General features: G+C 60.3%; 2 protein-coding genes across 3 annotated transcripts; both read right to left on the reverse strand.

The window, feature by feature from the left end:
• Positions 1 to 1,422: 1,422 nt before the first annotated feature.
• CPNE6 (copine 6) lies at positions 1,423 to 7,627 on the reverse strand. Its single transcript, XM_088025060.1, has 16 exons — positions 7,516 to 7,627; positions 6,006 to 6,199; positions 5,386 to 5,565; positions 4,972 to 5,046; positions 4,729 to 4,803; positions 4,490 to 4,573; positions 4,309 to 4,398; positions 3,850 to 3,954; positions 3,562 to 3,648; positions 3,287 to 3,346; positions 2,887 to 3,020; positions 2,749 to 2,803; positions 2,614 to 2,665; positions 2,159 to 2,292; positions 1,768 to 2,004; positions 1,423 to 1,560 (listed from the first exon to the last, which is right to left on the reverse strand). The coding sequence occupies exons 2-16, from the start codon at positions 6,171 to 6,173 to the stop codon at positions 1,423 to 1,425; spliced, it is 1,674 nt and encodes a 557-aa protein (XP_087881186.1). The 5' UTR covers positions 6,174 to 6,199; positions 7,516 to 7,627.
• A 2,092-nt stretch (positions 7,628 to 9,719) lies between these two features.
• Positions 9,720 to 26,475, reverse strand: CARMIL3 (capping protein regulator and myosin 1 linker 3). Of its 2 annotated transcripts, none has more exons than XM_028114892.1 (40): positions 26,436 to 26,475; positions 24,829 to 24,923; positions 24,447 to 24,497; positions 24,277 to 24,336; positions 24,076 to 24,191; positions 23,763 to 23,860; positions 23,452 to 23,522; positions 23,277 to 23,350; positions 22,982 to 23,057; positions 22,809 to 22,897; positions 22,237 to 22,331; positions 21,910 to 21,996; positions 21,590 to 21,699; positions 21,376 to 21,453; positions 20,732 to 20,808; positions 20,546 to 20,650; positions 20,383 to 20,452; positions 19,818 to 19,899; positions 19,595 to 19,691; positions 19,376 to 19,430; positions 19,123 to 19,295; positions 18,762 to 18,830; positions 18,452 to 18,545; positions 18,253 to 18,351; positions 17,702 to 17,830; positions 17,393 to 17,506; positions 16,773 to 16,948; positions 15,895 to 15,982; positions 15,619 to 15,756; positions 15,279 to 15,342; positions 14,927 to 15,135; positions 14,438 to 14,538; positions 13,440 to 13,755; positions 12,934 to 13,065; positions 12,209 to 12,275; positions 12,015 to 12,104; positions 10,433 to 10,551; positions 10,169 to 10,349; positions 9,862 to 9,972; positions 9,720 to 9,745 (listed from the first exon to the last, which is right to left on the reverse strand). In XM_028114892.1, exons 1-40 carry the CDS (start codon positions 26,473 to 26,475, stop codon positions 9,720 to 9,722), a joined length of 4,122 nt encoding a protein of 1,373 aa, XP_027970693.1. The 2 variants fall into 2 exon arrangements, with proteins under 2 accessions (XP_027970693.1, XP_087881188.1); XM_088025062.1 differs by having other exon boundaries at positions 9,720 to 9,748; positions 14,438 to 14,541.
• Positions 26,476 to 26,571: the final 96 nt, after the last annotated feature.

The raw sequence follows: 26,571 nt of genomic DNA on the forward strand, positions 1-26,571 counted from the left end.
CATTTGGCCTCTCCTCCTTCATCTCCTTCATCATTGAGGGAGAGGCTGGGGCAGGGAGGGTCCCTCCAGGATCCTGTCTTTTCTTCCCTGGCTCTGGATATCACCTGTGTTCTCACCTGCTCTCTGGAGCTTCAATCCAGACCCAGCACTGCTCTTGCACTCCTTCCTTAACTGGCTGAGGCCCTGCACAGCACACACACATGGGCAGAGACGCCATCCCCAGGAACCTACCCCCATACACACAATCAGCCCATGTATACATACACCTGGGGCTCAAGATGAGGCTCGTACAGAAGTTGCACACTAGTGATTTAGGATGTGGGCACTTCAGTCAGATGGGTCTGGGCTCAATTCCAGGCTCACCAGTTCTTTGATGATGGGTGGATTTAAATGAAGCCTCATTTGATTTGAAGAAAAATGGGGAAAATGATGCTAACTACCTAGTGAGAGTGAATGCATTTAAAGCACGTAGCACAAAGTTTCACACATGGTGAAAAATAATGTTCACTGCTGTTGTTAATGTTATTAAGGGTACACAGCCTGACTTTCTGAAACATTAAGGCCACACTCGTGGAGAGGCAGGGATATGCAGTGCATGAACACATGCGCACATTCACACATCCAGGAAAACCAGGCTGCGCAGACCTCAGATGCCCCCTCTGTGTTCATAATCCACTCAAAGACCTGCTGCCCTCCTTCAGTCCCCCCAACACCCCTGCTTGGCCCGCCCCACAGCTGTGTGGGGGCTGGAGTGCAGCTCTTAGGGGGCTCAGCTGGGCTTCTCTAGAGACAGCTGCAAGAGGGCATCAACCTGCCCCTTTGACAGCCCCTCATTACCACCCCGCATCTCTGGTAATTAACCTCCATGGTGCTGGGCCCCCTGGGGTTGGGAGGTGAGGGTAGGGGCTCCTCAGATCCCACTGGCACACAGTTGGGGTGAAACCGCTGAGATACCAGGCTGCGTGGGAGCTCTGGGTCAGATCTGAAAGGTGCTGGTCCTCATTTCTTAATGGTGTGTGTGGATGGGTGGGCGTTATGGACTGTCCATGGACATCTGAGGCATGATAGATAGAGGCTGAGGTGCTAGGAGTGGTTCCCTTTATTAACGACCAGAAAGTCAGGATCACTGAAGAAAATCACAAGGCTGAGGGGTATGGGGCCTGGAGAGAAAGAGCAGGGCTCACCACGCACTTCCAGGACCTAGGGGCCACAGCTGGTCCAAGAGGGAGAGGCACTGGTCACTCGAGTCACAAGGGTCAGGACAGGCACCTGGGACAGGGTGGGATAGTCATCAGCACCTTCCTCCACACCACACCGAGCCCAGATGCGCTCCACCAAGCCCCACCTTGCGCCCCTGTCCACTCCTTTGGGCCCCCGGGACTCACTGAGAGGCTGAGGGAGGGCTGGTCCGGTGGGAGGCAGTCACGGGCTAGGGCTGGGGGTCGTGGCCGGTGTGCAGGGCCTGGGAGCCCCGGGGCTGATGCCCTGGCTGGCGTAGTACTCCACCACCTGCCTGGGCACCTCAGCCAGGACGCACTTGGCAAGCGCAGAAGGTGCGGCCTGGGCGTGGGGGCGGCGACGGGGTTAGCGGGTTAGCTGGCCGGAGAGTGGGGGGCGGGGTCAGGCAAGGGGGCGGGGCTTAGGGGTGGCCTGCGGGGCTCCAGCGTCCTCCGCAGGCCACCAACCCGGTGTGGGAGAGACGGGTCAGATTTGAGGGCCTGAGGAGCTGAGGAGTCCTTCGGCCGGGAGGGGGCGCCGGGCACTCACATCCTTGAAGTCCCGAAAGGGCACGAACTGGACGATGTCGCGGGCCGCAGGCACCCCTCGAGGGCAGCGCAAGGGACCGTCGTCGCCATCCAGCAGCCGCATGTCAGAGAAGTCGGCATTGCCCACACCCACGATGATGATGGACATGGGCAGGCGGGAGGCGCGCACGATGGCTGCGCGGGTCTCGGCCATGTCGCTCACCACGCCGTCCGTGAGCACCAGCAGCACAGAGTACTTCTGAGGGCAGGCAGCGGGGAGGAAGGGTAGGCTCTGTGTGCAAGGGCGTTGGCACCCGCCCCAAGCCCAGGCCCTGGCCCGGCCCCCCCCCCGCCCCCCGCCCCGGGAGGACACCCCGTGGGGCAGCGCCTGGTTGCCTGCTTCCTCTCCTCACCGTGGCTTGGCCAGTGCTCTGCTCGCGCTGAGCTGGCCCGGCCACGCGGTTGATGATGGGGGCCACGTTGGTGGGGCCATAGAGCTGGATCTGGGGTAGGCACCGGCGGTAGGAGGCAATGACCCCTGAGATCTCTGTAGGTGAGGAGGTGAGGCCAGCAGAGATTAGCAGGGAGCCCTTTTTGACACCCTTAAAGCAAGGAGGTCCTTCCCTGTCTCAGTTCTGCCTGGCCCCCTAAATTCCTGACTAAGTGGGCAAGTTGGATGGTCCAGGCTCTGGGAGAGGAGGCTGGGCAGATGCTGGGCCAGGGGCCCAGAGTCCCAGGTAAGACAGGAGCTGAGTGGTGGGTTGGGCAGGGGCTGTGCTCAGGAGGGTGGAGTCTGTGCCCCTGCATGGGGTGCACAGGCTGTGCAAGCTGTTTGGGGGGGCGGGGCTGGGAAAATCTCCCCTCTTACCTTCACATTCAGGGTTTTCCGGGTCAAAGTTGATAGCAAAGTCATGGGACACCTGTGAGGGTAAGGTGAGAGCAGCAAGATGTCTTTCCTCCTACTCTCCCACCAGATCCTCCCTTCCTCTCAAACCCAGCCTACCTCAAAGTTGGGGGGGATTCGAGCGCCAAAGCCAAACGCTGGAAACCGCTTATCACTGAGGAGAAGAAAAGGCTGTGGGGCCCATCGGGCAAGGCCTCCTTCTCCGTCTCCCTCCTCCCCAGCCTACCCTCCTCCCACCTGTCATAGTCCTGGCAGATGCCTCCCACTGCGCGCAGGGCCTGAAGGTAGTGGTTGGGCTGGCGGGGGCTGAGGCAATGTAGGGACTGGCTGCTCCTTGGGTCCCCATTGGAGGCGGTGAAGTCGATGGCCACCTGGTGGAGGTGGGGAAAGGGTCACACTGCATCCATGAGAGCTCACAGAGAGGCTAGCCCGAGCTAGGGTCTGTAGGGAGGACTAAGGTATATCCAGTCATGCCCACAGGTAGCCCCATCATGGAGTGGGGTGAGGGGTACAAGATGACGATGCTAAGGGTCCCGAGAGGCCCCCAGGAGGGGCAGGGGGGGTTGGGGCTCCTTCTGTTCACTGTGTGTTTAGCCCCTTCCTCTTGCCCGTGTCCCCTATACCCCTGGGCCTTTACCGTGAAGCTGATCTGGCAGCCGCCCATGATATAATCCAGGAAGGTGTGCACCTTCTCCACCTAGCAGGAGGGGAAGAGGTAAAGTAGCACGATGGTCCTTTGAGGAGAGAGCTGGGTGGGGCTTCTGTGGGGGAAGTGGAGGGCAATTTTTGAGGTTGAAGTTCCCGGTGGGATAGGGCAAGCGTTCTCAATTCTCAGAAGAGGAGAAACTGGTCTTTGAAACAAGGACAGGGTTGAATCTGAGGGTCCGACGTGAGGTAGGCACTGGGATTTACCGTGCACTGGGCCAGCACTACGGTCCCCGAGCTCTTGTAGTTCTTCTTCTTATCCCGGTACTTGGGGTTGATACAGTCCCACTGCATCTAGACCCCCCCCACACACCCCACAAGCCCAGAGTCACAGTTCCATCGTGACCCCTTGACTCCCTTCCAGCAGAGCCTCCCAGACCAAGACCCCCAGGGCTCCGTCCTTAGACTGAACCCGGGTACTTTCCACCCTCTCCCCCATCACATATACTGGGCTCTTCGGCCCTCTCAGAATTCTCCCAGGGATCTTGGTGGCACCTCCTGCCCAGGGTTTGCTGTTCCTTCCTGCATCTCCTGGAAGGTGCTGGTGAACTCGCCGATGAAGTCATGCTTCCCGCTCGAGTCATAGTCATACACCAGGAACTGAGAAGGCAAGGAGGGGAGGGGAGAGGGTCAGGGTTGCTTTGCTGTGGTTGCTGGGGGCAGGGGAGGGATTGAGGGAGGTGGGGGCTACCAGTCCCGGGGACCCCAGCAGGTGTCCTCAGCCTGCCCAAAGAGGCTACCTGCTGATCTTTATTCTTTGGCTCCATCTGGCAGGGACTTTGGCCTTGATAAAAGGTACACAAAGTGGGAACGTTGAGCTGGGCCTGGGTCTTTACCCCACTGTGGGAAGGGCTTATCACATGAGGGAGATGGAAGGGTCTTGACACAGGGCAGTGTCTCAGACAGAGGCCGGCTGCTCGGGTCGGCTGTCCTCTCTTGGCGGGGGGGCTTCACCTTGAGAGGCCGGTGGCCGTCACAGCTGCAGAGCGAGTGCAGGGACAGGCGGAATGGCTCCCAGCTGGGGTTCAGGTTGTTCTTCACCACCTTGGAGAGGCACCAGAGAGCTGGTCACCTCCTAGGCACATCCCCTTACTCTGCTCTTCCTTCCTCCCTCCCCATGGCCCCAGTCACCAACCTCAGTCCTCCAGACGAGCTGGTCACTCTGGTCCCCATCGGTTTTATAGATCTCCATGAAAGGGTCAGACTTGCTGAACAGATCCTGCGGATGCAGAGGAAAGGACCCATGAGCCTGGTGAGGTCGGCAGAGGGAGGCGGCTAACACTGAGAAGGGAGCAGCACCAGCTGGTCTTGAGTGGGGTCCTAGGTGCTCTAATAAGGAAGACGGGGGCAGGGGCTAGACTCTGGGGCTCCAACCTTGTTATCCAGCTTGTGGGCTCTGAAGGTGAGCTGCACATAGTCATTGGTGCCAGATACCTCCTCGGCCACAATCTGCAATGGGGATACAAGTGGCAGGATTTCTCCCTACCTCCCAAAGGGCCACCTTTTGCCCTTTCCCTTAGGTGGGGACCAGTCCTGGACATAATGTCACCATGGATGTCCATGCAGGGGGCATTGAATGCCCCACCCAAGGCGGGGGGTACAGGTGACCCTGCCTACCGTGATGGTGGACTTGCCCGCAGTCTTCCCATTCTTCAGCAGCAATGGCTTAGTGACCTTGGTTTGTGACACGATCTGGAGATGGAAGTGGAGGGAGCCCCAGATGTGACACCCCCCACCTGCCTTGGCCAGGTAACAAGGGATGGGGTAATAAGTGTCCTTCGAGTGCTCACAGGGGCTGTACTTGGGCTAGGGTTGGACTTAATTTCCACAGCAGCATTAAGAGTAGGCACCGTTTAGATGAGGAAACTAAGACTCAGAGAGGTTAAGTATCTTGCCCAAGGCTGCACAGCAGGGAATGGGGGAGATGGGGTCCAAAGCCCAGACTGAACTCGCTCCAGAGCTGATTCTCTGTTATTTTGGCTTTCAGAGGCAGAAGCTGACTGGGGGCGGGGGGTGGATGGGAATGCAAACCTGGCCCAAGGTGCATTCTGTTGAACCAAGGAAGGTGTCATTGCTGGGGCCGGTGGCTCCGTCCTCAGCGTCAAACACGTGGAACTGCAGGGGCTGCTTCTCCTCAAAAAAGTACTCAAGGGCCAGCACCCGGGAGAAGACCGGGCTGGAACAGGAGCGTAGCACCTCCGTGCGCTCCACCTGCGGCAGGAGGGGCGAGGGCCCTCTGGGAACCCAGGCTTCTTTACCCTGCCCGGGACCACCCTGTTCATGCTAGCTTTCCTCGGGCTCCCCCATCCCCAGTGACTAGCCCTTCCCTTGCTAGGTTCGACCCTGAACTCAGGGTGCTGCCAGCCCCCTGAACCATCATCAGTCCTTTGGGGCTCCCATAAGGCCTTTGGGAGCTGTGCCACTTCCTCTGGGCCCATCTCAGGACCCTCTGGGACTCTGCGGACTTTGGAAGCTGTAAAATGGTTTGTGTTTGTAATGACGGCACACCTATCTCCAGGGTTACCCCCACAGCCTAGAAGAGGCCCCTCAGGGTCCTCACATTCCCCTATGAGGCTTTCCTTGTCCCTTCCCAGCCCCCCTCCTTCCCAGGCCAGGAGGTTAGTTAAGATAAGACCCGAGCCCATTCTCACCTCCACCCACTGCTCATCAGAGTAGAGCTTGAGCAGCACGCAGGGGTGGGGCTTGGTGAGTGTGTCTCTGTCCAAGAGGCCATGGCAGGACACCCGCAGCTCCACCCGCGAGGCCCCCAGTGTCATGGCTGGGGGCTCAGGCACCCATCCCATCTCAGGGTCCGACATGTCACTGTGGGGACAGAGCAGATGGCCTGGACACTGGAAAGGGAACATCTGCTAGGGGAGGGGTCTGTCTTCTGGGAACCTGGGCCCCACTCCCACCTTGTCCTGCTTCCCGAGGCCCTAGGAGCTCACGGATCTCCTGCTTCCCCCCTACTCACCCCCATGCTTGCCCTCAGCTTGGCTTCCCTGGAGCTGTGAACAGGGAGAGCGGAGGACCTGAGCCTCCCACCCTTGCACAGCCCTGGGCCTCTGTCTCCCCTGCTGGCCTACTATGCGTGGATGGGGCTGGAGAGAGCTTGGGGTGTGTGTGGGGTTCCTGGCAGTCTTGGCTCCTAGGCCATTGATTGATTCAGGCTTTCTGCTACCTCAGCACCTTCTGCTATTTCCCGACTGATGTCTGAGCCAGCACTGCACTCAGTCCTGGCACGAGGGAGCTGAACTGGGGCAAGGGGGTGGGGAAATGGGTGGAGGAGCCCCTGGAAGCCTGAAGGGAACGAGCCTCAGGAACGGAGTCTGCAGTGGGCAGGAGGAGGCAGGTCGTAAGATGCCCGGCGGGGCTGTCCCTCTCCGCCTCCCCCCACTCACCTTCTGGGTGGCTTATGGCAAGGGAAGGGTGCTGGGCTTGGGCCGGTAGAGACAGAGCCCTGTCCCTGCTGAGAGCCCCTCCAGGTTCCTGGCAGGGGCTCCCACTATGACAACTCTCACTTCCCTCCCCACCTCCCCTGTTCTCACACTTCTTGGCAGCACTGGCACTGTCTCTTAGCGACAGGATTTTTGGGGAGCCACAGCCCCCTCCATGCTGCCCGTGGGATGCACGCATACCACCCTCCCCCAGCAGTGGTACCAAGCCTCGGGCAGCAGCAGGCAGGGGTATGCTGGCCCGAGTTCACGGCCGGTCAGTCCATCTATCTGTGTCTGTCCACATCGCTGGGTGAGGCTGTCTGCTCCCGTGTCGTGCTTCCCCCAAGCGAGTGTGCGTTGGTGTGTCTGAATGCCCCCGCCCTGTGTGTCTGTCCCCTAGCCGTGTGTCTGTATCCAGGAGGGTGTGCCAGTTCCCGTACCTCCCTCAGAACTGGGACCCTTCTCTGGCTGGGTACCCCCCTCCCCATAGCGCGTATCTTTCTGGATGTGTGAGGGAGGGTCTGGGTGGGTGGGTGGGGGTCTCTGCCTTCCAGCCACAAGTCTCCCAGTTCTCGCAGGGTCCCTGAGATGGGCAGGGGCATGGGGTGGTGAGGGGATCCGGCAGGACTGGAGACCTCTCTGGGGGCCGGGGGAGACGTTGTTATGGGGACGGGGCCAGGCTGGGCCAGGCTGGGGCTGAGCTAGGGAGGAAGGGGAGGCTCACCTGGGCTCTAGTCGGGGGCTCCTCTCTCCGGCTCTCTGGCCCTGGCCCTGACTCCCTTGCTGCTCCAGCCGCTGGCGCCAGCTCCGGCTCCGGCTCTGCTGCTATTTATGGGGCCTGGATGGGGAGGGGTGGGGGGGCCGCAGCACCAGCTCCCCCCGCACAGACCGGTTGGGAGGGAGAAGAGGGGAGGGGCAGGGCCATTGCCTGGGAGGGAGCCACAGAACCGGGGGAGGAGGGCGGGCTGGGGGCGGCTCAGAGGCAGGACCCCCACAGACACAGTGACACACATCTTCCCCTTCACACCACACCCACAGCCCTGCACACATTGTGGCAGTGCGTGCGTGCACGCACGCACACACACACACACACACAGATTCACGCGGGGAGATGATGGAGACACATGCACCCACGACTCATGGGCTCACACGTATCCTGACACACACAGGCGCCAGCACATAAACTCACTGTGACACCACGACAGTTACAGCCCCACAGATACACATAAGGAAACACACCCAGTCTCATAGCACTCTCCACATCACGCTTGTCGAGGATATTCGCAGTAACACATAAAGGAACACGGGGCTATACTTGTCACACACACACCCATTCACACCAACCCAAACACAACAGAATGGAGATCTTCACGTGCTCCTTCGAAACCATCCCGTACCACGCGACATCTCATAGCTTGGAGAATGAGGTCCGGTTCCCTAGCTGCTTTTCAACAGGGACACACAAAGAAACGGATGCAATTGCTTACATCGTCCCCCATCCCGAAGCAGGGGCTGCCAGGAGGGAGATGAGCTGAAGGGGGCTGATTCCAGAGGCATCTTCCCAGTGCCCGCAACTCACCCCACACCCCCCCCCCGAGATTCAACGCGTGTGGTCACATCCTTGTGGGAGGGGCCATGTCACACACAGATCTTGAGGTAACAAGATGTTAGTCCTTCCCTCGTGAGACTGGGGAAAGTGAGCGATTGCCTGGGTTGCTGCATGCCACACGTGAAGACATTTGGGTCCATGGTGACCTGGGATGAGTCCACGAGAGGATTCACTGGAACATCTTTACCCTCCATCCTCTAAGCTACTTGCATATTAAGCTAGCAGCCATTTGTTGAACATCCCCTGGGAGCCGGGGGCTGGGGCTGCTCAGGTGATTGAGAGGTCTAGAGAATAGACAGACCCACAGACAGAGAGATGATAAGCTAACACACAAATGCGATGAAGGGTGACAGGTGCAAAATTACGGACTAGTTCAGGAAGCAACGGGTCACAGAGACGGAGGGTTCAATATGGATGAGTTAGGGGAAGTCATCAGGAAGGGCTTCACAGAGGAAGAGGCGCCTGAACGGAGCCTCGAATGCCGAGGTGGGATGTGTTGGTACACCAATGGGAAGCAATTAATTTGATCATCTCTCAAAGGTGACACTTCTATTCACCTTCAGGCCACCCTACTCTTGAGGTTTCTGACTATTAATGGTACCCCTAAGACAACACAACACCGTTTAATTCCACCCTTCGTGAGCCTGCCTGTGTGTAAGCTTGCACACACACCACACAGCACACTGCCCCCCCGCCCCCGTCCCCTCCTGGTACACCGGAGTCTTCGGATCCCACTGCACTCCCCAGAGCTGGACACACACTGGTACTGATTTCGGTCATTTTGGTCTCTGTTCCAGCCAGCTCGGCCCAGATTCCGCACATGACCCCCTGCCCCCCACTTAGGGGACACTTTTCAGTACCCTCCTATTTAGCACCTCTCAGGTCCATCTCTCTCCTGTCAGAGTCCCATCCCCATCCCTGTGGGGGATTCCTTACTTTCCCCACTGTGGCCAAGCACTGAGCATTAAAGGGGAGCAGATGGTGGGGGGTGGCGGCAGTGAATGGGGGAGACAGCAGAGATGAGGCAGGCAGTGATTTTGTTTTTTTATTCTATACAAGGAGGGAGAGAGTCCCTGGGGATAGAGGGACAGATCCGCCCTTCCAGGAGAGGAGACGGCCCTGCCCCAAGCTCTGCCTCCCTCTCTCCAGGTCGCTCCCTCCCTCCCTGTCCTCCACCTGCTGTCCTCACACCTCATCCTGCCATCCTGCCCCTGTGGGATGGGCTGGCAGAGGGCCTGGAGGTGTGGGGGGGGGTGGGGGTCTGAGTCCTTGTGAGGCACATGTTGAGAGGAGGGCTGGGCAGGGTGCTGCAGTGGCTGTCAGTCTGTTCCTGGCTCACTGGTTCCTGCTGGGGACAAATCCGGGGAGTCCTGTTTCCTGGGCAGGGAGAGCCAGCCTCTTGGTGTGGGGTATGCCGTGTCAGGCAGAGGGGGACCGCCCTTTCGCCCACCCCACTGGCACCTGTGGGGTCAGGGGGCTGTCTTCTGTCAGGCTCGAGCTTGTCGCAGGACTGTGCCCGCCGTGTCCTCTTGGGCTTCAGGGGGGCAGTCCGGCGGCCTGGATCTGGGGGCCCTGAAATGACGGTCAAGGCAGGCCTGGCACATGAGTAGGGCTCATCGGCCGCCGGGCACTTATCCAGGCTGTGACTCGTTCCAAGCCCGGGAGGGGGTCCTGATATGGGCAGCAAGGTCCCAGAGGCACCTGACCCCCTCCCCCCCCCCCCCCCACCCCCCCCCCCCCCCCCCCCGCCTCCAGCCAGGGGGCAGACCTTGGACCTCAGGCTCCTCCTGGTCCTGCTGTGAGCCCATCCTCAGCCGGGCTTTGTTCATTCCTGCGGCTGCACCCCCAGCCTCAGCCTCCTCCCTGCTCCCTGGCTCCTGGGGGGGGCGGCGGCCCCTGGGCACAGCCACAGGCTTGGGGGGCCGTGGAGCTAAAGGGGGGTCCTGCAGCTGGCAGAAGAAGAAAAATGCTGGGTCAGTTAGTCTTTTCACCTCGTCGCAGGGCCTCTCCCGACCTCCTTGCCGGCCCTCACCTTGGCATTCCTAGCGGGGACGGTCCTCTCTGGGAATAGGGCCCCCTCCTTGTCCTCCTCCCCGTCCTGAGAGGCGGGGCTGGGGCTCTGGCGGCTGTGGTTGGGGGCACTCTCCTCAGCTGGGGGATGGGAAGAGAGGAGAAGCTGCAGGAAAAGGCATTCGGGAGGCCAGGACTTTTCCCCTCCAAGTAAGTGCATTTGCTCCCGTGTCTCTGCCCTGCACGGCCCCTGCTCTCGTGTTTCCACAGGCCTTGGTCTCCAGGATTGTCCTGAGCCCATCAGCTTTCGGGGGGAGGGGGCGCTCTGGCCTGGCTGTTCCTCTTGAAGAGCAGGGCCTGAGCCTGTTTCCGCTGGGCAGAGCCAGGGCCCAGGGACTGCTGGGCCCGCAGGCATGGCTGCCCAGCCAGGCCTGCAGTGCCCCGGGGCCCTGCCAAGGCTGCAACCTGGCATTCCCAGGACTCTGTCTGCCAGTCTGATTTAGATGGTGAGAGCCTTGGGGAGAGATGCCCTGGCACCCTCCCCCCCCGCCCCCAGGCGCCTCTGTGGCTTTATGCAATCTGGGCCTGAGGGTGTGCCAACACCGAAGGTGTTGTCTGTGTGTGTATCTGTGAGGTGTGAGTAAAAGGGGGCCTGGAGGGTGCTGGTGGTAGGTGTGTGCACAGTGGAGCACCTGACTCTTGTGGTTTCCTAAATGAGGGATGGAGCCTCGCTTTAGGTGTTTTAACGGGTCTGTGTGTGGGATGGGATAATTGGCAGAGATGGCCTCGGTGCTGGGACGGCCTTGGAGGACGGGCCGGGAGCACAGCCTCTGCGCCACGCCCTTGTGCCCCAGCCTTGGGATGGCAGTGGGGAAAGGGAGCAAGTGTCTACCTCTGTCGGGAGGTTTGTCCATGTCAATGATGTTGTAGGGTCATATTCGAGGCCTGCGGGCAATTAAGTTGATGCCAAGCTGACCGGCTTTCCTTTAGAGGCTCCTTAAGTGAAAGGTACTCCAGCAGAAAGCAAGCATCATACTACAATTTATTTACCCCTTCAGAGTCCTGAAGCCAGAAGGCAAATGACTTGCTTAAGGGCAACACTGGTGGCGGCTGAGCGGGGACTGACACCCACGGCTTCTGACCTCCAAGGCATGGCTCTCACCCCTTCCTTGTGGCACCTTTCTGAGTGGACTGAGGATGGCTTGGCCAGCTGCTCTTGGAGGAGACCGTAATGTCTGAGGTGGGTCTGGCACGGCTGGTACTTGCCTACCGTCTTACCCAGGTGAGGTGCAGAGAGAGAGGCCTTCTTAATAGGGGTGCCGCTCTGCTGGTGGTGGCCAGAATTCCCTGGAACCATCCACAAAGTGTTGTTCCTATCTCCTAACCCTGGCTGGCAAAGCCACTTTTGTTCTGTGGGACCTTGCTTTGGATTGGCTTGTTTCTTTTGGATGTAGCTTTGTAAATATCCACAAACCTCTACCCTGGTGACTTCCTCACTGCCCCACCTTGGTTGTAAATTTCCCCAACACGGGGGCTGTGGCTTCTGGTCCTTTGGACACACCCTGGGCTTTCAGTGCAGCTGCCCGGGAACAGGCGATCCATACCTATGTGCCACGTGGCCTCGGCTCGGCGCATGGCGCTGAAGCTTGGCTTGCTGCTTTGCGGTGGTGGTGGGGGCTTCCAGGCTCCGGGCCCTGGAGTGCGGGGAGGGGATGGGAAAGGGGGAAGGGGAAAGGCACATCAGGAGGGGCCCCTGAGAGAGGGGTCAAGGAGAGGAAGTGAGGGTGACCATTCTCACCTGCGTCGTCTGAAGAGCGCCGTTTCTGCCAAGCCTGGACGCTGCCCTCCAGGTCTGGGCCTGTGCCCTGAAATGACATCTGAGTCAGGTCACAAGAAAAATGTCCTCCGCACGGGGGCTGCAGTTAACAAGGGGCTTCTGCTCTGGCATCCCACGCCGTTCTCCTGGCATTGGTCCCTAGACTCTTGGACCCTTTCCCCTCCCCCCCACAGTGGCACCCCTATCCCCTGAGGGGTGTAAGAAATGGTTTACACGAAGGAGCGTACTGTTATTTTAATAGTTCCGTGTTTATTTTCTATGTGGTAGGAAAAAAACATGACTAGTACAATAAGCCCACGATTTGAAAAAATGATCATGCTTAGGACCAGAGTAAGTTAAAAAGGTGAGTTGATTGAAAGAAGACTATGTAAATATAAAAATACAGGTGGTATATGGAGAAAGTAAAAATCAGTCATAAAGGTGGTAATCAAGTCACCAAAGTTTCAGAGAGGGAGGTCTAGAGGTAAGTATTTTTACGACTGCCTGCTTGGCAAGGAGGTAGAGGCTCCCGGCGGCTAGGTGACCAGCCCAGGTTTTCGTGGCCGGCAAGCGTGTGGAATGAGCAGACCTGCAGCTAACACCTTCTAACACCACAGAATCACTCCCCTGGCCCAGCAGGGACGGGGCTGGCAAGGGAAGGCAGACAGGGACCCGTAACAACGGTTGGGTGCCTGGGCTCCCCTCACCTCTCGTTTCCCGTCGAAGCTCCAACCCTTGGCTCTTCCCAACCCAGGAAGGGCAACACCATGGACCCTTGGCTGCTGTGCCGTTGTCCCAGGGGCCAGGCCCCCCTCCCCTGGCTCCGCCCCCTCAGTGCCCTGGAACAAGGCCTCGGGTTTACAAGCAGCTCCTGATGGAGAAGGGGCTCTGTGGGCAGCAAGGGAGTAGGGGAGGGCCCCTGCCCCCCCCACCCCAGCCCTGGGGCTGCCCTGCCCCAACCCTCTGACTCTCCTCTGACCCTCCAGCCCTCCTCTGAGGAGTCCTTCCTTTCCCTCCTTTGCATGCAGCTCTCCCAGCATGCACTGGGTCACCAGGCCTAGACTGCTCAAGAAGTGGGGGCCATTGGGATGACCAAAGTTCCCCAGAACCCCCGAGTCCTAGCATTGTCCCATTAACTGCCCAGGGTAGGGCAAGTGGGTGGGCTATGTACAGAGCAGCAACCGGGGACGGTGCAACACCTTACCTCACTTACCATCTTCCTGTGGAAGGAAGGCCCCCGGCTCCCCCCAAATCCGGGGAGGGGGCCGCTCTCCTCCTCTGGGCTCCAACAGGGGGAGGAGTTATTGCCGAGGCTGGGAGGATCTGGGCTGGGGGGGCTCTCCTGAGTTGGGGGTGGGGGCGGGGGTGGAGGGAGGAGGAGCCCAGTGGTGGGGGACCCTGGCCCCCGGTCCCCCTTGAAGCTCCGGGGCCGGCGAAAGTGAAACAGGCCTCTGCGCCTCTTCTTCTGGAGTGGGGGCAGCGGCGGCTCCGAGAGGCCTGGCCGCAGGGTCCGCAGAGTCCGGGGGTAGCTGGGCAGGGTCGGGGTGTGTTAGTGAGAAAGCCGTGGGCAGATGCAAACGCCAGATGTGGAGGTCGCTCAGGCTCTTAGTGTAGTCCTGGGTCTAATAAGCCTCCCACTCTCCGCTCTCACCCAGCCCCTCCTGCTGCCCCGTAGACCTTTCCATTTCCTTCTCAGGGGAGGTGGCGTCCTCACCTTCCTGTCACAATCCTCCAGCAGCCTCCTTCCCCCCCCATCTCCTCAGCAGCTCCGTCCTCCCAGGCACCCCCACCCCCCCATCCTTCTCTCAGCTTCTCCAGGTGACTCAGTTTCCTCTGGACAGATGCTGGGGAGTCTGCAGGACTGTGACAGAGAATACACCCTCCAGGCCTCTTTCCACTAACTGTCATCCCATGCCAGGGTCTGCTGCCACCCCATCCACCCACCCCTGTCCCCACCATCGCATGGTTCACCATCCCCACCATCCCAGCGTGGTTCACCCTGACCCCAACCTTTCTAGCTGTCCTGAGGAGAGCCAGAGAACATGGGAGTTAAGGGCTGGGTGGGGAAGGATGAGAATGTGGGGAAACATTCCAGAGAGGCCGGCTTGGGGACCCTGCCACTGGACAGGCCTCCATGATTGCTGCGAGGACACAGGAGTCCTTCAGGGCCTCGAGGCCTGCAGAAAAGGGGACTGTGTCTAGGTGCCACACCTGGAGCTTTCATCCATGACCCTTCGGCTGAAAAAGTCCTCCAGCCCCTCATCCAGGCGTGTGGCCATCCCATTCTCCTGACGCGTCCCGGTCACTGGCACCTGCTGGGAGGAACGTCCTGGAGGGTATCTCGTCTGGATCAGGAAGTCCTCCCCACTGCCCCATCCACTCGAAGCCTTCCCCTTTGGACTTGGCCTTGCCTCTTTTTGGCCCCGTGGAAATTGAGACTTCAGTCCCCCTGGGCATTTCCTAAGCTTGGTGGCTCTTGGCTCTATCCCTCACCCAAATGGGAACAGCCACTGTCTGGCAGACAGAGATTTCCTACCTGGGAAAACTGGAAAATCCCATCCTCTTTTCGGTGGCCTGCCCAGGCCCCCTGCCTGATCCCCCAAGGCTGATGTCTCTGGCATTGGGGTCCTAAAGCTAGAACCTCTGGGCTGTGGCATTGCTAAGTGAAGTTGGTCCCCTTGTGAGGACTTAGGGACTCACACTGGGCCGACCAGGTCCGGGAGGGGTGGTCCGGGGGGGCCGGGGCCTGCCTTGTGTTTGATGCCTTAATTTGTAGCCGTGAGTGGGAAGCTCGGATAGACCCTCCCAGGAGCCACTGCCGGTGGGCTGGCTGCTCCCGAGCCCTGAGAACCAGCCGGGGGGGATCCCCAGGCTCCCCAGCTGGCTTTCCATGTCCTGAGGGCTCCCACCTGTGGGCACAGCAGTGTTAGAGGGGCCAGCAGGAGGCACAGGGAGAAAGCAGGCAGGAGAGACAGAATTAAAAGGAAAGGGACCAGGGCCTGGGGAGGGTGAGGGAAGCTGGCGGGTATCAGAATTGAGGCCGGGGACTCACTAATGAAGGCGGACACTGGCCGGATCTTGCGGCAGCGTTTCTGCTTTCTGATGGCCATGGTGTCCTGCAGAAATGGGAGATGAAGGGTCGGGCTGAGCTGCAAGTCCCTGGAGCCTCACCAGAAGCCTCCTATCCCTCACAAACCCGTCTCTTTAGAGCCCCCTCCTGCCTCCCTACCCTTGCATGGCTGAGGCATTGGGATGAGGGAAGAGGCGAGGCTGCATTGGGGTGGGGGATGAGACCAGGCCCAGGGACAGGGGACAGTGCAGTCCAGAGACATGGAAGGGGACAGTGTTTTGGAGGTTCCTAGTTTAAAGTGGGGAGCAGGGGGAGCACTCACAATGTTGGTCCCGAGTTCATCATCTGTGGTCTCCTCATGGTCATGGTTCCGGCCTCGGCCCCGGGAGGACAGATCCTGCCCTTGGCCTGGCCCCAACGGAGGATCTGACAGTGTCTTTAGCTGGGCCAGGTGCCGGGCCTGGGGAAGGACAAATGTGAACGGGTTCCCCGGGGAACCACCCACTATCCAGGGCTTTGGGAGATTGTTGCTTGGGAGAGATGGGATGATGTGGGGTAGGGGGTGTGCCTGAGCCTGGCTGGGGTTCAGAAGCCTTACCAGGCTCTTATGGGAGTGGTACAGCTCCTGCAGGATCTCGTCCACTATGGAGTTGGTCAAGTAGGTGACGACTGAGAGCTTCACTTCACTGTGGGCACAGATGGGACTGCTCAGCCCCCCGCCTCCCTGGCCCCCAAGCCTCGGCCCTGCCCTTCCCCAGATGCCTAAGGGACTGGGCAGCTGGCCTGGCCATCCACAGAGGCACCTTAGTCTCCCTTATGTCTCCATAAAGGCATGCCCCATCCCACCCACTGACCCCCAGCATAAGTGTGTGTGGATCGGGAGAGTGAGCCAAGAGGAACTGAGGAGAAGGAGGAGCAAGGGGGCTCCAGGCCAGGCTCCTGGAGTTCCAGTAGAACAGAGCTGGGTAAATTGGGGTGCTGAGTGAACCCTGCTGGTCTCTGCTGTAAGCCCAGAAACCGGCTCTTCTTGACCTTGGCCATTTTACGGATATGTGTGATCATTTTCCTTTGCTTTGGTGAGTGGTGGCACCCAGAATGAGAGCTCTGGCGGGGGAGCAGCAAGAACTGGGGGGGCAGAGTGTAGTCCATGCACCCCTACTCATCAGTTTTGTCCATGCTTCCCAGGAGGCCATGCTCTGTTTCTGGGAGGCGATTCTTGGTGTGCGCGTGACTATGTGTGTGTGTTTACATCTGTGTGTGCACTGCCAGGCTCCTAAAGCCAGTCTCAGCACTTCCATTTCTAGGGCAAAGACCAGTCAGACCCTAAATAGCAAGGTTGCAGTTAGTTAAAGATTTATCCCTTGTAATGGAGATTATGCCATTCATTATTCATTGCTGATAGCTGGGCCCCAAGTCCCTAAGTGCTCTGGGCCAAACCCAGCCCCCATCCCTGCGCCAACCCCCTCCGCCTCTCACTCCAGCTTGTTCTGAATGTCTTGTCCTGCCTGCTCCAGCAGCGCCCCTCGGATGAAGTTCCGGGGCACCGTGACGCGCTCAGCCACATTGCTCAGCATCTTGTTGTGCCCCTCAGCCACTCGCATGGCCACGGGACATAACTCCTGTGTTAGGCTGACCATCGACTCCAGGATCACCTGGTGTGGGGGGAAGGGGGGCCAGAGCCCCAGGGGGGCCCAGGGTCAGGGCTGGCGCCACACTGGAAGAGACTCTAGTTTATTCCAGCCCCGTCTAGTGAGACTGAGGGGCCCACCAACGTTCCAGGGCCGGTTGCCAGGCAGAACCTGGGACACTCAGGCTTCCCAACATTTTGGTCAGTGTCCCTTCCACCCTACCGTATGGACAGGGGAAAGTCAGTCCTCGGATCAGAGTCCAGAGGGGAGAGGTCAGAGTTGGGGGCCAAGGGGAAGCTAGCAGAAAAAAAAAACCCAAGCCCTGTTTTCTAGCAATGCCTGACACCCTGGGAGGGCGGGCGGCCTCAGCTCTGCATTTCCTTCTTGTCCCCAGTAATTTCCCTGTGCTGACCTCAGCCCTCGGCTTTGAGCCTTGGACGGCAGTGGGCTTCCTCCCTCAGGACTTGCCTGCAGCTCCTTGTCCACAGCCTTGGACACCTCGCTGGCAACCGACTCCAACCTCTGCCGCACAGGCCCATCGTTGGCCAGCACGTGGCCCAGCTCGTAGAGGCTGGGGAACAGCTGAGGAAGGAAGGGGTTACCAGCAGAGACTCAGAACTGGGCCCGACCACGTCCCCGGGGGCCCTGGGTTGGGAGGGCAGATGCATGGGTCAGGGCCCGGATATTCCTGGGGTAGTGTGGCTGGCCTTCCTGGGCTCTCGGTCTGCGGGGGTGGCGGGGGGGTGGGGGGGAGCGGCGGCTGCGGAGGGCTCTCACCGCCCGTGAATTTTTGGCGTCCTTGATGAGGTCCCGAGCATAAAGCAGCTCATCCTGCACAGGCTCCAGGGGGCACAGCCTCAGGGCCCGAACCTCCTCCTGCACTCGGCTGCACAGCCGCTGCAGCATCTGGAGCAGAGCCAGTAGAAGTGTCAGGGGGACCCTTGCACCCTCATCTTCCCAGGTGGGACCCGAGGCACCCCATTTCTGGGTCCCCTGGGGGCAGTGCTCCTGAGGCTGGCACTGACGGGGTGGTGGTGGTGTCTCTGGATGGCCTGTTCTCTCTTCTTCTTGGGAGGCCCTGGAATGTCCAGGGGAGTTCCCGCAGTCCTGCACACTCCTTGTCTGGGGCCCCCCACATGTTCTCGCCAGTTCGAGGCCAAGCCCCAAACATCCTGTCTTCTGCTCTCCCACCGCCCAGTCCAGTGAACGGCCACCACAGAACGCCTCCTTCATGCCCCGCCCCCTGTGCGTGTGCATGCTCCATCACGTCGCACCTGAGCCCCGCGTGCCCCACGCATGCCCCGTGTGTCCCAGAGGGAAACGTTTACTTGCTCGGCGCTGCTGGTCACCAGGCCCTGCTGCAGCCGGAAGGCCTGCTCCTGGGGGCATGTCTGGGAGTGGTTGTTCCTCACCAAGCACCACTGGATCTGGAGAAGCCAGGGTGGGAGGGGTCAGGGCCTGGGATGTGGGCTGGCCCCTGCCCCCTGCTGTTCTGCCCCCCCACTCCCCCCCAGCTGAGGCCTCTACCTTCTGCCAGACATCCTCGGTGCGCTCGGGGGCGCTGCGGTAGGCTTGGGAGATGTCGCTCACGGGGAAGGACATGAAGCGGAGCGTGTGGTTGCTGTGAGGCACAGTGGCACAGCTTTGGTGAGGAAAAGGTGAGGAGGGGCCCTTGCTCCCCAGGGCCCCCTTGCTGACCATTTCCCTCACCCTTGGCCTTTCTTAACATTTCTGTGCAAACAGGTTGAGCAAGCTGGGATAGGGGCTGGTGTAGCAGTCCTGGTCCAGGCCCAGGGAGGCTGGGGCTGGGGTCAGGTCAGAGCCCTGGTCCGCTCACCTCTCCAGGGCCCTTGCAATGTCCAGAAAGCCCAGGGCAGATGTGTTGTTCCGATCCCATAGGATGGTTCTAAGGGAGACAGTGCACGGCAGCTGGTGACCCCTCCCTCACACAGCCTGCTCCGGAGTCCTCCCTCCTTTCCTGGGTGATGGGGCTGACTCCAAGATGGTTCTGGGCCTGAGGGTGCTCGGAAGCCAGGGTACAAAGCAACGGGGCAAGCAGGGAGGGCATGTGTGTGTATGTGTGTGTGGGGGGGGTTGTGGACGGAGCTCCAGGTTAGGGGGCCTGCAATGAGGCAAGCAGGGAGGGGGCGTAGGGGGTGGGGACTGGGGCTCCAGGTGAGGCCGGCTGTGCACCGCACCTGAGGGAGGAATTGATCTGCAGGGCCTTGGACAGCATCTTGGCTCCGATGTCCTCCATGCCATTGCCGCTCAGGTCCACCTTGGCCAGGCAGGTGTTGCTGCCCAGCGCATTGATGAGGATGCTGGTGCGCAGCTTCAGCCTTGAGTCCGCCACTGACAGCGACTGCAGGGACTATGTGGGCAAAAGCAGGATTGGGCCCGGTCCCTGCAGCCCCTGCCACCGTGGGTCCCTCCCCAGGCCCAGACACTCACACAGTCCTCTTCTTGGATCAGTTGTACCAGCTTGTGGAGGATCTCCTCCAGGGTCCTGTGGGGAGTCAGGGCTCAGAGCAGGAGGGGAGGGGCTGGGGTCACACTACTGGAGGAGCAGGAGGTGACTTGAGCAGGGAGGGGCCGGAGGTAATACAGTGAGCCAAAAGGGTACGTGGATGATGTAGTGAGGTCTGTGGGTATGGGGAGGGGGGCCCTCACTTGGCCTTGACATTGAAGTTCTTGCCCAGGAACAGGTGCTTGAGGGACTTGTTCTTTCCAAGTGCGGGCACCAGCGTCAGGAGGTCCGAGTCGAACCCTGGCCAACAGATGGGAGAGGTCTGGCCTTGAGGCCCGAGGCTCACTGAAGTATCCTCAGGGGTTCTCCCCCATGCTCCAGCCCCTGACCCCACTGGTCCCCAAGAAGGGAAGTGCCCCTACTCACCATTGTCTGACAGATCCAGGCTGCCCACACAGGTGACAGCCCCCAGCTGCTCCTGCAAAGCCTGGGCTCCTGCTGAGCGGAGCTGCAGGGACACGGTGGGGGTGGGGTGGGGAAAAGCAGGGGTAGGGAGAGAGGGCACCTTTAATGCTTAGAGATTAGAGTAGTCACACCAGGACTGAAGGCCATGCCAGGTCTCAGGTGTCAAATCAGGAGGCCCCTTCTCCACACCAGATCCTTCCCTAGGGCTCTCTCCCCTCCCTTTAGTCACAAATATCTCCAGGCTGTGGCTCTGGAGATAGCTCGCTCCTGCCCTCTGGTGGAAAGGTCTGGTATCTCCCACCCCAAAGCTTTCGGGAGGGCGGGGGAGACTGGAGGCTGAAAATGACCTCTGAAGAGGGACACAGACTACAGATTAAGAAGGGAAGCTGGAGGTGTGGTCAGGTCCGAGGGCACAGAGGTGCAGCACAGAGGCAAGATGGAGCCAGGGTCTGATGAAGGTTGGAGAAATGAACAGTGGGGCTATGAGTGGGGGACTGGCAGTGGCCTTGGGGGAAGGAGGGCTCACCTCACAGCTGCTGAGGTCCAGGTGCAGATCACTGAGGTGACTGTTGAGGGAGAGGCCCTGGAGCAGCGCCCTGTGGGAGGAAGGTCAGCAGGCCCACCTCTACCCCTCACCCTCTTCTCTCATGCTTCCCTCTTGGACGCCCCCAACCCTGCACACACCCGACCTGAAGGCCTCCAGGGGCAGCCTCGTGGCCGACAGGTTGACGTGGCTCAGTGTGTAGGCGCTGCTGAAGAACTGCTTGAAGGCCGGTGGGGCCTCGCGGCCCTTCCTGCGGAGACTCCTGGGGTCAGCAAGGGAAGGGGATGCCCATGGCTCGTCCCATCCCTCCCTGCTCCCCTTGTGCTCCAACCTGTGGGAGCAGCTGTTGCGCGCCAGGTTGAGGTAGGTTAGGTGGGAGCAGCAGCCGTGGAGCAGGGCTCCCAGAAGCTGTGGGGAGAGACATGGTGGGTCTCACAGGGGCTGAGAGGGGCGTTGGGAGGGGCTGGCAAGGACCCGTCCCTCCTGCCCCATCAAGGTCCTGGCTCATCACCCTCGGCAGCCAGTCTGTGTGAGCCCCTCTCTGAATGCCCAGTTTGCCTCTTGATGCCTCAGCTTCCCCCTCTGTGGAGAGGGTCTACTTCCTGCCTGACTCCCAGGAGTGGGGGAGACGTTCAGAGGTGGTGACTGTGTAAAGCCAGGGCCACCAGGGTCTCCTAAGGTGCCTGGTTCAAGTGAGAGGGAGAATCCTTTCCTCCTGTTGGGCTCAGCCCTATGCCAGGTGCATGGCTGGGGAATGGAGGGAGGGCTGGCTTTTAGGCACAGCCAGCACAACCCTGGGCAGTGGCCGGGATGGCATACCCCACAGGTGTGAGCTGTGGGCGTTGCTTTAGAATTCAGCTGAACTTGGAGTCATCCCACCAGCTCTGTCCACTCAAGGCAGGGGCGGTGAGGCAGGGACCCACCCTGGCCTCCCTAAATCACCTCAGGCTGGCTCTCCTGTCACCGACCCCTCACCAAGTCAATGGCGCAGTCGGTCCCTGCCAGGTCCAGGTGCACCAGAGCATTGGGCTGGGCCAGGAAACTGTAGAGCGCCTGGGAACAAGGACAGAGGGGCTGCCAGGGAAGGGGTGATAGAGCCCCTCTGCCCCCAAGCTACAGGGCAGAGACTCCCAGGTCCTGAAGCCCGAGCATGCTTCTGCGGGGCTTGAGCTCTCTTCTGTGGACTCACATTGGCCTCGTCTGTGGCGAGCAGCCCAGGGTTCTTGCTCAGGTCCAGGTATCGAAGGGAGCTTGCAAAGGCCGGGTTGGCCCCGAAGGTCTGGCCCAGTGCCTGGAGCCCTGAGCGCAGCGGGCACTGAGCTGGGTTGGCCCCCATACCCACCTCTTCCCCTTCGACACAACTCTTCCCCACGCTACGATGTGGCTCCTTTCCCTCCCTCGGATCCCTGGGATGCTGTATGAGTGTGTTGGTACACTCCAGGACTCAAGGCTCCAGAGGGTGCTAGAGGAGGGTCAGAGGTCAGAGGTCAGGGGCCCCGGTGCAAGTACCTCGAGGGGAAATGGCAGTCTTGGCCAGGCACAGTTTGGTGAGGCCAGTGGGGAAGCAGAGGAGCTGCTGACTCAGACTGAGGAAGCCTGGGGAGCGGAGAGAGACATGGGCCCAGTGAGGGGCTAGCGGTGGGTGCGCGGGGGGGGTGTGTGTGCAGAGTCAGGGTGGGGGCTTGAAGTGGGTACAGGCCTGGGGTCAAGGACAGCAGTATTGGGGCAAGGGCTGGCATCAGGCCGGAGAGCCCCTGTTCAGCCCTGGGTTGGGCTCTGGGCGAGGACAGGGGTCTGTATTGTGGTGGGGGTATAGGATTCAGGGCTGGGGCTCACCCTTGTCCTCGATGGGGTTGTGGGACAGAGTGAGGGCATGCAGCACACAGCTCCCGTTCTCCCCAAACACCCCGGCCAGCTTCTGGACAAAGTCCCTTCAGGGAAGGGGAGGAAGGATTTGTTTGTCCCAGCCCCTGGGCTTCCCCTCTTCCTCCACTGGCCTGCCTGCATGGGGCTGCAGAGGTCAGAGTTCCCCACAGGTGGGGACCAGCTTGGGGCCTGCCTGGGAGCTTGTCATCACTCTGAAGGACCTGGGAAGTTGTGTCAAGACAAAGCCGAGCTTTGGGTCCTTGAGACTAGAGCAGCCCACCCTGCTGGGTAGTTGATAGAAGAAGGGGATGGGGCAGGGAGCATACTGGGAGAGGCCGTGGAGCTGGGGGGCTAGGAGGCTTAGCTCTGAGTCCCAGCTTGACCATAAACTTGCTTTGTGCCCTTTTTGGGCCTAAATCTCCTTTTCTATAAAGTGAGGGGCTGGAGGAGATAGCGTGGAGGCCCGTATCATGCTCTGAGGTTCTGGCACCCTAAGACTACATCAATGGGGCACCACTGCCCAGGGAGGAGGATGGCCTCACGTCTTAAGCCCGGCGTTGTCCAGCACCAGCTCTTCGAGGCTCCCCGACTTGCTCAGGGTATGTAGCACCTGTTCTAGCACTTCAGAGCCCTAAGGACAGAGGGGGTTTTTCTGATCAGGAGCCAGAGAGGGCGCTACTCTCTGGCCCCTCCTCCCACCCCTCCTAGTCCCTACCAGCCGCAGATCCTTGCAGTAGAGTTTGGTGAACCACTGGTTGTAGGCCAGGGCTGCCACCATTAGGGCCAAGTCTCTGTGGGCAGATTGAAAGGGCAGGAAAGTGGTGAGCAGAAGAATCTAGGGATGGGGTGGTTGGCCTGGGAAAGTCTAGCCAGGTAGAAGGCAAGGGGGAGTGGAGTTGGGGAGATAGAGCTGGGCTGCAGGTAGGACTAGAAGAGGGAGCCTGGAAGGGCCAGGGTCGGGGCTGAGGCTGGAAGGGGGTGGGGACAAAGTCTTTGCTCCGTCTGCTTACCGGCTTTCCAAGTGGCTGAAATCCAAAAGATTGAACTCGCGGTTATCCTCGGCATGATAGATGGTGTCCACATCCTTGGAGAGGTGGAACTGGCTCACACCTGCTCCCCCCCTCCTCCCCTGCTCCCTCCCTCCGGGTCCCACCTGCCCACCTGCTGGGTCCCTGCCCAACGTACCCATTGCACCTCCTCACGGCAGTGCAGCCCATTGTAGTCACACAGAGCAGCATAGGTCTCGGAGAAGCCACCTATGGGGCAGGACACAAGCTGACTCCATGAGGAGTAAGGGCGAGGGGAATAGGCTTGGGGTTCAAGGAAAGGTCAAGGTCATTTTATGTGGCCAGTGTCCCGGGTTCCTGCTACACCGTGAACCTCTGAGGTCTGGGAGCTATGGAGTCCTCATGGCAGGCAAAGCCCCAGGTGCAGAGGACTTTGGACAAGGGCAGGGTGGTTGAGGTTCCACTCGCATCAAGTCTGCCCCTGCTCACCGCAGACACTGTGAGTGGTAGATGTGGAAGTCTCGGAGTTGGGGGATGTGTCTCGGGGCCCTTCTGGGGTGTCAGCATTTCCACGCCGGATTAGACATCTGGAAAATGAGCAAATCCATCCCAGAGAGGGGTGGGAAGAGGCTCTCAGTTTTTTCCCTGCTATAGCTTCTGGGTCCCAGGGAAGAAGCAGGAGTGGGGACATGAGGGCTCTTCCCCTCAGTGTTCCAGGAGCCCAGGGCCAGGGGAAGGAGGGAAGGAGGGAGAAGTATCCTTGTTGTCTAACCCTTTGAGAGACTCCGCCTTTGCCACTCACCCGGGGCCAGGGCAGACCTTGGAGAGGGCAGAGCTCACATGTCGAGTCACCTGGTCTACGCTCTCAGCCGATGGCAGCCGCATGCTCACCACGCCACGCTCAGTCTCCACTAGGATCTGGAGGAAAGGGAGCACCACGGCCTCAGATATCAACTCCTTCCTCCTGCTAGCCCAAGAGCAGGGCCCAAGTCATGCCACTCACCTGGTTCTGACTGAGTGTGTTGAAGGCGCGGATTTCTAGGACATTGAAGGAGCTCTCCACCTGTGGGCGGGGGGGGGGGGCACGGGGATGCTCATCTTGAGCTTAGGGCCTGGCTGCCTGATTCTGGAGGGAGCGTGCCAGGTGCACCCCTGCTCCTCAGCCCGACTCACCTTGGCTGGGACTTTAAGGGGGAAAAGATGGAGGCGCCAGGAGGTCAGGGCCTTCGGAGAGAGGAAAAGAACATCAGCAGCAAACGGTGGCTCCTGGGGCCTAGGCCTCCTGTCCCCCCTCAGTCCCCTCAGCCTGTGTGCAACCCCTGTCAGCAGTGGCCCCCTGCTCTCGGGTCCTCCCTCTCTTTCATGCCCCACCCCAGGTTCCTGGACATCCACCCAGTCCAGCCTGCCCCTTTCCCCAGACTTCATCTCCTCTGCGTCGCCACCATCCCCAGTCTCCCCTGCCTCCCAGTCTCCTTGTTCTCAGCAGCCCAGCTGCCCCTGATTATACCCCCTCTGCCTGCCCCCAACCCCCCCAGCCCAAGCCCAGGGCCCTCACCAGAACTCGATCCTCAAACTTCTTGGGCTTTGTCTCCAGCTTCACCCGATGTTGTTGGAGCACAGCCCCTTGGCTTAGGCACCTCCTGATGCTGTCTGTGGGTGGGTGGGGGGCCTGCTCAGAGCTCCCCTTACCCCCTGGCCACCCCCACCTCCCCAGGGCTCTCCAGGAGTGGGGTCAGATGAGAGGAGAAATAAACAGGGAGAGAGAGCTTTCCTTCTTGGGTGGCTTTTCTCTTCCTATCAGAGAGGAGGGGGGGTGTGGAGAAAACTCTGGCTCCTGATGTTCCTGAGTCAGGGGACAGTTGCTGAGTGACACTGTCTGTGGGAGGGTGTGTCTTACACTTCTGAGGGTGTGAAGGATTTTTCCAACCCATGCACTCCAGCAGCCATTGACACATACATAGTGAGTCAGTATGTGGGGGCGTGGGGGTGTCCCTTTGACTATATTCTGGGTGGTCTGGGTGTGAGCATCTGCCTTTTACTATGCATGTGTTCCTGCCTTCTGAGGACACCAGGGAGCCCGAGCGTGGCCTTGGCAGGGGTGGATAGGTGAATGAGTGTGCTGTGTTTGTAGTTGTGAAAGACAGCTCTGCTGCGGGGGTGGGGGGTGGGGTGGTGGTGGTGGTGAGGAGTTAAGTGTTTACGAGAGCTCAATACCCATTTCCTAGCAAAACCATCCAGATATCCCAGTGTGTGTATGTGTGTGTGTGTGTGTGTGTGTGGTGGGGGTGCAGTTTCTTTAAAGATGTGTGTACACACACATCTGATGATTGTGTGTGTGTGTGTGTGTGTGTGTGTGTGTAGGTATGGGAAACTGCCACGGTGCACCATGCCTCTGAGTATCCTTGAGCGTCCTGGTTTCTGCGTGGGCTAGCCTGCACTCCCCGGCCTGGGGCAGGGGGCGAGAGAGGGTTATGGTAGTGCTGGGGGGGTCGGGCCTTGGTGTGGGCTGAGTCTGAGAACCGTGCGAACAGGAGAGACCTTGAGGTGTGGGTATGAGTAGGGAGAGGGGGCAGGCTAAGACGGGGCCTCCGGGAGGCGAGCTGCAGAGACCCTGCTCTTGGTTTTAGCTCCAGTCCGGGCCCTCTTCCCTGACTCCCTTCTTTGCCCCACTGGCCTGGGAGCTGCCGGGCTGCCAGAGGGGCTCCCAGGGCCAGTTCCGGGGCGGGGCCGGGAGGAGGGAGGGTACTGAGCCAAGAGGCGGTCAGGACCAGGGGCAGCTCCCTTGGCCCGGCGGGGCGGGCCGGGCCGGGCCCCGCCCGGCGGGGAAGCGGGGACTCTCCGGAGGAGAGACTGGACACCTCACCGAGGGATGGGCTAGGATCAGTGAGCGTCAGCCCCAGGGAGCGCCAGGGGACTGCACCTGTCACCGAAGATCGGGACGGGCGGCTCTGGGACTGGAAGGTCCTGACAGGGTGAGGCGAGGCGGGCAGTGGAGGATGCTCCGGGGACAGCGATGCCCCGAGCTAGGATGCAGGGGCAGGGGGCTGCCTTGGAGTCGGAACGCATGGGGCGCGGGGAGAGGGGGAGGCACCGCGGGGAGGAACGCACTGGGTCTGGGATGCTCCGGGACGGGGCGTCCCGGAGACCACCGCAGCCTCGTACCTTGCAGCTCGCGGGTGAGCTCCGCGCTGGGCTTGGCCATGGCGGCCGCTGCTGCTGCCGTTGCTGCAGAGGAGCCGCCGCCGCCGGGGAGCCGCGGCACATGCTAGACCTGGCTCCGGTAGGGCCCGGGCGCTGA

This window comes from Eumetopias jubatus, unplaced genomic scaffold (genome assembly GCF_037043125.1).
Source record: "Eumetopias jubatus isolate StellerSeaLion01/CBP00866 unplaced genomic scaffold, mEumJub1_p1.0 scaffold_7, whole genome shotgun sequence".
NCBI classification, from domain to species: domain Eukaryota; kingdom Metazoa; phylum Chordata; class Mammalia; order Carnivora; family Otariidae; genus Eumetopias; species Eumetopias jubatus.